An 8,836-nucleotide genomic window follows, 5' to 3' on the forward strand; every position below is an offset into this window, starting at 1 on the left:
AGGGCTTTTTGATCATACGTTCTTACTAAGTGTTAGGACAGTGTTAAGAAATAATGGTAAAAATTTTTGTCGTTTGAAAGAAGATAAAAATAACGATAATAATTAAAATATAAATATAAGTTTTAAATTATTTATGAAATTTATATATGAGAATGTGGTATATTTTTATTATGTTTTATATGCTTTCTGGTGATTGAGAATAAAAAGCTGTAATTTGTTTAGAATTTAATTGTGTGGTAGCCTTAGTGGCTGGGTTATATTTTGCATTTGCCTGAGTGGCTAGAATATAATTTTGAAATGATTATCATTGCATATGCATAGCCTCTGTGGCTTGTTTCATTATCATGACATTTGCATAGCCTGTGTGGCTCGTTCTTAGCCTGTGTGGCTTGTTTATATCCGGATCATGTAGTGATTAAGAGCATGTATCTCATGCATAATTTCATTTTAGTTCTTTTAAAAGATTGGCTTGTATATTTTTATTTCTTTTTGATCGAGAAGATTTTATACTATCTATTTTAGAGCATTGTTTCTTGTGCTTTGAGTATGAACCAATTTGAATAAGGAAATTGACCCTTACATTAATATAATGTTGTAGGTACCAAAGATGAAATATGAAGTTTGATGTGTGATGAAACGCTTACGGGGGCAAATTGAGTTTTTCAATGAAAAAGAAGACTTGTTTTTCATTAATTTGTAATAGTAACTTTTAAAATAGTTTTGAACTCTATTATTTCTTCCGCTGGAAAATAGTTAATCTTAAAGAGAAATTTTCTACTCAAGTTATTGTAATAGTTTATCTTTTGAATTAGTTTTGTTCAAATTGTTTGGAAAAACAAAATATAGTCCCATATTTTCTAAAGAAAATGAATATTTTAAGTAATGTCTAGGATGAAAATCCAGGGTGTTACACAACCCATAATAAACTACCAACCACTAAGAAGCAGATCGGTTTCTAAGATTTATGTGACCTAAGATGCACCTACAATTTGAACCGTAATTATTATGTATATGAAAAAATTGAATACTTCAAATGTGATTTTTTTTTTTTGCTTGAAGATGATACCTTTTATTAGGTTAAAAAATAATCTAATAAAAATATCAGACTTCATGAAAATATCATTAAATTTTTTATTTAATATCCAAAGGCTCATATAAAAGTATTTCTATGTGCATTTGTAGATGCAAAGTCACAGATAATTGTTGTTTACATCAACATGTTCTATCACACCTTCCAACTTTTTTTGTGACATTAACGATCTCAAATAGTTTATCAATATGTTTAACTTCGAAAAACTATGGAATATATAGTCACCAAATTTGACAAGGACATTTTACATATTTGACAAAAGAGAACTCAATAATTTTAAATTTTTCAAAGAAATTAGAAAACGCAACAAATCCTTATTTTATTTTTTGGTCCAAATTAAAACTTGTCTTTTAGAGTTTAGGATGGTCGCCAGGCTACATATACATTATTAAAAAGGGCAATCCGGTTCACTAGAACTCCCGCATATGCAGGGTCTGGGAAGGGGTTTCATCATTTGGTGTATTGTACGCAGCCTTATCCTATTTTATACAAGAGGCTGTTTCAAGGATTTGAACCCGTGACTTTATGAGAAAAATATGTCCATGATATATTGCATTTGCATATACCTTATCCTTTACGATTACTAAACTCATAATCTTAAGCTATATATTATGGTGAAGCTAAATTCAGTCTTACGTGATTCTAAATATAGGAGTTATTTGTGCAGAAAGCTAAATTATGCGGAAAAATGATAATGACGAATTTTGGCGTATGTTGTTGCTAGTATTGATTGAAAACCTCACCAAATGATGCAACTTCTCAACTATAATCCACACAATTTCAAACTTCGGTAACATACGAAAACAAAATCACATGACAACTATTGATTTATGGTACAAAAATAGGGCCAAGTCATTACCAATTCAAGACTGAGACATGCAGCTGATTGTGGATTCACTAAGATCACGACTAGTATAAAAGGAGCTAGTCACTCTTGTGTTTTATGCACCAAATCATAAGTCACTAACATGGCTTCCTTAAGCTTCCTAGTGTTGCTCCTTTTTGCTCTCTATATCATCCCTCAAGGGCTTGCCAACTATGAGAAACCTCCCGAGTATAAACCACCAGTTCAGAATCCCCAATTTTATAAACCACACATAGAGAAACCACCGGTGCACAAACCACTGGATGAGAAACCTCCAGTCCACCATCCACCAATCGAAAAACCCCCCATTTACAAGCCTCCAGTAGAGAAACCACCTGCGTACAAACCTCCAGTAGAGCACCATCCCGTCTACAGGCCACATGTAGAGAAACCTCCGGTAAACAAGCCACCAGTTGAGAAGCCTCCAGTGCACAAGCCACCAGTTGAGAAACCACCTGTACACAAGTCACCAGTTGAGAAACCACCTGTACACAAACCACTAGTTGAGAAGCTGCCTGTTTACAAGCCATCTGTAGAGAAACCTCCGGTGTACAAGCCACCAGTTGAGAAGCCCCCACTTCACAAACCTCCAGTAGAGAAGCCTCCAGTGCACAAGCCACCAGTTGAGAAACCACCTGTACATAAGCCACCAGTTGAGAAGCTGCCTGTTTACAAGCCATCTATAGAGAAACCTCCGGTGTACAAGCCACCAGTTGAGAAGCCCCCACTTCACAAACCTCCAGTAGAGAAGCCTCCAATGCACAAGCCACCAGTTGAGAAACCACCTGTACATAAGCCACCAGTTGAGAAGCTACCTGTTTACAAGCCACCTGTAGAGAAACCTCCGGTGTACAAGCCACATGTTGAGAAGCCCCCAGTAAACAAACCTCCAGTAGAGAAGCCTCCAGTGCACAAGCCACCAGTTGAGAAACCACCTGTACACAAGCCACCAGTTGAGAAGCTACCTGTTTACAAGCCACATGTAGAGAAACCTCCGGTGTACAAGCCACCAGTTGAGAAGCCCCCACTTCACAAACCTCCAGTAGAGAAGACTCCAATGCACAAGCCACCAGTTGAGAAACCACCTGTACATAAGCCACCAGTTGAGAAGCCACCAGTTGAGAAGCTACCTGTTTACAAGCCACCTGTAGAGAAACCTCCGGTGTACAAACCACATGTTGAGAAGCCCCCACTTCACAAACCTCCAGTAGAGAAGCCTCCAGTGCACAAGCCACCAGTTGAGAAACCACCTGTACACAAGCCACCGGTTGAGAAGCTACCTGTTCACAAGCCACCTGTAGAGAAACCTCCGGTGTACAAGCCACCAGTTGAGAAGCCCCCAGTTCACAAACCTCCAGTTGAGAAGCCTCCAGTTCACAAACCTCAAGTGGAGAAGCCAACTGAATACAAGCCACCAATTGAGAAGTTTCCAGTTTACAAACCTCCAGTAGAGAAGCCTCAAGTGCACAAGCCACCAGTTGAGAAACCACCTGTACACAAGTCACCAGTTGAGAAGCTACCTGTTTACAAGCCACCTGCAGAGAAACCTCCGGTGTACAAGCCACCAGTTGAGAAGCCTCCAGTGCACAAGCCACCTGTTGAGAAACCACCTGTATACAAACCACCAGTTGAGAAGCCCCCAGTTCACAAGCCTCCATTCGAGAAGCCACCGATTTACACACCTCCATTCTAGATGCCACCTTAGCTCCCAAAGTCCTCTCGGGCAGAGGATGGTACTCTTTTCTAGAACATGCTATGAAGAAAATATGTTGAATAAGAGATATATAGTTTTCTAATTAATCAAGGGATATATATTCATTTCAATAAGTTGTTTACAATGCTCTTGGTATGATAAGAATGTGAGTGAAAAACGGAGAATGAAATAGTGTTTTTGTTCTCCAAATTATGAATAAAAATTCTATGATCTTGATGTTTTGTTGGTTGAATAAATCGTGATGCATCATATTTAAGTTTCGATTTGCTTCAATAAGTTCTCAACATAAATAATTAATCAAGTTAATTTCTTGTGATACTAGTAAAGCGCATCAAAATTCAGTTCTTGAGTTATATAGCTTAGTTTCAACTAGTAAAATTATTCACGACAAGACAATTTTTGTAATGGTAAGATTCTTGATTACTTATTATGCGAAATGAGAATTTAGTGACTTGAATTAAAGAATATATCGTTAGTTAAATTAAATTTTCAAATTCGGCATCATAATTTTCATGACTCTTTATTTGTACAAAGGGTTCCCCTTAGATGAAGGATCTTCCTTTAGATGCACAGGGTTACAATGCCAAATAGAAAATAAAAAGTTATTATTCCTTTCTTTTTACAACTAAACCACCCCCATGAACAAAATTTTATTCTCTCCATCATACTACCCAAGTCTGGGATTTGGATCCTCTTATCATTTCTCTCATGTTATTCGTGCTGCATTAAGTCATGATTATTCCTCTCCGATGCAACGCCACTTTAGTTGGTATTTTCTTGTAAAAGTTTCCAACCAAACACACCGATTTTCGAGAAAACATATGAACGCCATATCAGATGAATCGTCTGCATGCAACGCTCCTTTAGAACTCCTGCACGAGCTGACACCATGTTTTTCTAAGAGGACAGAACTGAAAAACCCTTCACTTTCTTGGCCGATTATCCCAGGAAGAGAATAATTTACTCATTAACATAACAAAGAATGTGATTAATCAGAGAAATATATTGATGACATTTAAGGATCATAATGTATATAGTCTAACTACCATCAAGTATATTTATAATTTTTTTGGTTACCAAGTATATTTATAATTCATATCAAGCATATATGTTCATCTATTAGGCGAAATATAATCAAAATGCGACAGATTATTTTATGAGTTGAGGAGTAGTCATGAACTCATTCAGAAATTTCAATAAGTGGGATCAAGATCGTTTATCATAAATATTTATAAAAATATTTAAATTCATAACCAATAAAAATATGACATCATTTTATTAATGCAAAATTTGGTCAAAAAAATTATATTGTTCTATATTCAAAATTTGAAGATACCTTAATATCGAAGAATTTTATATGACAAAAATGCTTCCACTTTCAAGAGTTCTTCAAAGTTGATTTGTTCGCAATGAGGATAAAAAATAAGCCAAACATGTAAGTCAGTTGTCCCCAATTATAACAATGCAGATCCGTCCCTGACTATACACCAAGATTCCATCACGTGACATGATACGTATCCGTAAGTATTCAGTTCTATCGAGTAGTAAAAATTATCGATTCATAGAGAGTTTATGTGATTACCAATCTAATTTTTAGTTTTGATTAGCTGAAAAGGATTAAGTTTGTTAAGTTCAATGGTTGCTTGGTTTTAATTCAGATATTATAAAAAGGCCTTATGATTATGGTTCAGTCATAATGATATATACTAAACATTCCCAATCTATTTCTCTATTTTATGTTAATTTGTTTCTAAAGACAATATATTCTTTAGTATTTCATGTGTCCTTTCAAAAATCATGAGTGTATCTCAATAATAATCAAGCCTATTTTCATGGTTGATTATCATTACCTTTTAAGTGTAAATGTTATTGTCTCAAAATTCACAAAACTATTCTCATGTTTTGTTCATTTTGTCTAATATCAAACTTCAACTTTCGATCCTTTGTTTGATAATTGACATAAAACTTTAAAATAACGAGATTAGATTAGAAAATGAGTATTAATAAAATAGAGTCTAAATCTGGGTTGAATAGGATTAGATCATTAGATCATTCCAACAATCCCCAGACTAAACAAATCTATTCAGTCATGATCATTGTATACAAGAGATTGAAATTAAAAGACATAGAAATAAGGCTTAATTAATGATTTGGTCCCTTAAGTTATTTGTTGGTTACATTTTAGTCCCATTAGTTATTAACGTTACAATTTGATCCCTTTAAGTCATCTTCCTTCAACCAAATAATTTTCCACCGTCAAAACCGTTAAATCAATGTCTAAGGTGAATAAACATTGCAAGTTGTCACGTCACTGTTCACATCTGCCTATTTAGCGTTAAACCAATGTCTAAGGTGGATAACCATTAGTTCGGAATATTTCTTCTTAATCACTTGGTGCTTTTTATTTATGGGAAAACTCAAAGACATTTACTTTTTATTATCAGAGAAAGAAACTATTATCGCTTTCTCTTTATTGGACATACACTATATTGGACAGTGATCCTATTTATTATTTTTCTTGTGTTGTGATCCCTTTCTTTCTTTTACCTTTATTTTTGTTCACCACACTAATTTATACTATTTTTTTTTAATGAAACTTTAAAGTTATGTTTATAGGCATGGCAATGGGGCGGGGCGGGGTGGGGACGGGTTTTACCTCCCCCGTCCCCATACCCTATTCTAATATACTTACCCGTTACCCTATCCATACCCAACGGGGATGAGAAATATAATCTCATCCCCGTCCCCGACGGGTTCGGAGATCCCATCCCCATCCCCATACCCCGGAGTGAATCGTTTTTTAATAAAAAAAAAAAAAGTTTTTTTCTTCAAACCCCAATGACAATATTGTAAATCATTATGTTCCCTTTAACATTTCCTTAACATAATGATTTGATTGCTCCTTTAAAAATCAAAAGCAATTTTTATATCAGAAATTATTAAACCAAATAACATAACAAAAAAAACCCAAATAACATAACCAAAATATCAATGTTCAAAATTAACCTATATGATCCAAATTATTAAAATAACATAACCAAATCCAAACCACATAATTGTTCATCAAAAATTTAAAATTGCTAAAATAAATAGCCACATAAAAGTTGTCTTCTGTCTTTTTCCATATGCTACCTACATCTTCAGCTTCACTCTTCAAAATGGGAAGTAACACCACTGGCCAATATTTCACCTATATAATAAAAAATACAAGTTAAACTATAAACATTAAAGTTAGTAAATTGGAAGGTAGTATTAAATAAATGGAATAAAGATCTTACATTCATCATCAGGTTCTATTTCATTGAGTAAAGTTGCAAACTCATTACATAATTGAGAATTCACATCACCCGTAAATAATGCAAATGCAGTACAGATGGTGGTTATCTAAAAAATACAAAGGATTTGTCATTCCTTAAGATATGTAAATTGAAAGAATAGTTTAAAAACATACCATTGTTCTCCTTGCTCCATAGCCAACTTCTGGCACACATCAAAGCCTCCAAGGTTGTCCAATGAAGTCGACTACGATGCGGGCTTAAGATATTTCCACTTGTACTAAATGCTGATTCAGAAGCTACTGAAGTAATAGGAATTGCTAATACATCTTTTGCAATTTCTTGCAATGTTGGATATTTGATGCCATTCAACTTCCACCACATCAGAATATCAAAATTGGCACTTCGAGGTAAAACTTCTTCTCCCAGATAATGATCCAACTCCGTTTTATATAATGATGTTCTAGCTCTTTTTCTCCTCTTGACATATGCATCAATCTTCTAAACCATCATTAGCAACAGAATTAGCTTCCGATGTTTCACCAAGAGTGTCTTGATTGAACTTCAATTGATAATCAACAATCAAGTCATAGCACAATTGTTGAATCCTCTTAACTTGCTCAATAGAGTCATGTCCATACAATTTTTCAAAATAGTACTCAAGCAACTCCATTTTGTATCTTGGATCAAAAACAGTAGCAACTCCCATCATATCCTGGGTGACACTCCAATATTTATCAAATTTCTGCACCATCCTCTTAGCCATTTCTTTAATCAAATTATTAGAGGAGTTCATCCAATCAGATATTGCCAATTTGATCTTACAAATCTTGGGAAAAAACATATTGGCAGTTGGATACTTAGTGCCAGATATGAGTTCAGTGATACTATTAAACTTTTCTAATCTTTCACAAACATCCTTTGCAAACTTCCATTGTTGACTAGTTGGAGCACAAGTGTATTGAGGGTCTTTCAACTTCAATTTAGAAAATACATCCTCGTACAAAATAGCTATGTGGAGCATCTTATACGTGGAGTTCCATCTAGTTGGACAATCTGAACATAAATTTTTAGTGCAAGTAATTCGCACCTGTCTAGCTGTCTCCTCAAATCTTTCCTTCCTTTTAGGAGTTGCAATCCAATAAGCTACACTATCTCGAATCCTCTCAATCCCATCCTTCACTACTTCTAAACCATCCTTTACTATCAAATTTAATATATGTGCGCAGCAGCGCATATGAAGTAAAGATCCATCCCTCAACAAAGTACTTGACTCAAGCTTCTCCTTAATTTTGTCAATCATAGCATCATTTGTACTACAATTATCTAAGGTGATAGTTGACAGTTTTGTATCAATGTTCCATTCAAGTAAACATTTAAATATAGCAGCACAAAGTCTATCACTTGAATGAGGAGCAGGAACATAAATGAACCTAACAAGTAATAAGATTAATATTTAATTATTATATCATATAAACAATCTAGAATTATGATCAAAATATGTATATAAGTATAAGAATTTATTATTACCTCAAGATGCGACTCTGTAAATTCCAAGATCCATCAATATAATGTGCAGTAACAGCCATATACCCCTTTTTTTGATTACCTGAAGTCCACATGTCTGATGTAATGGCCACCCTTGATTGAAGACTATCAAACAACTTTGAAGTTTCTGACCTCTCAAACTCATACACTTTTAATATCTCCTTCTTGATGGTGTTTCTACAAGGAACTTGAAACAATGGTTGCAGAGAAGAGAGAAATCGCCTAAAATAAACATGATCAACAATCAAAAGTGGATATTCATGCATGATTATTGCAGAGGCAAGTTCTTTCCTTGAATTTTCAGCATTATAAGTTCCAATTCCTAAGTCTTTCTTTCCTTGGCC

General features: G+C 34.6%; 1 protein-coding gene across 1 annotated transcript; it reads left to right on the plus strand.

The window, feature by feature from the left end:
• The first annotated feature begins 2,041 nt into the window (after nt 1–2,041).
• LOC120580062 (repetitive proline-rich cell wall protein 2-like) lies at nt 2,042–3,905 on the plus strand. Its single transcript, XM_039833029.1, has one exon. The coding sequence runs from the start codon at nt 2,059–2,061 to the stop codon at nt 3,646–3,648; it is 1,590 nt and encodes a 529-aa protein (XP_039688963.1). The 5' UTR covers nt 2,042–2,058; the 3' UTR covers nt 3,649–3,905.
• Nucleotides 3,906–8,836: the final 4,931 nt, after the last annotated feature.

Source organism: Medicago truncatula, chromosome 4 (genome assembly GCF_003473485.1).
Source record: "Medicago truncatula cultivar Jemalong A17 chromosome 4, MtrunA17r5.0-ANR, whole genome shotgun sequence".
Lineage (NCBI taxonomy): Eukaryota > Viridiplantae > Streptophyta > Magnoliopsida > Fabales > Fabaceae > Medicago > Medicago truncatula.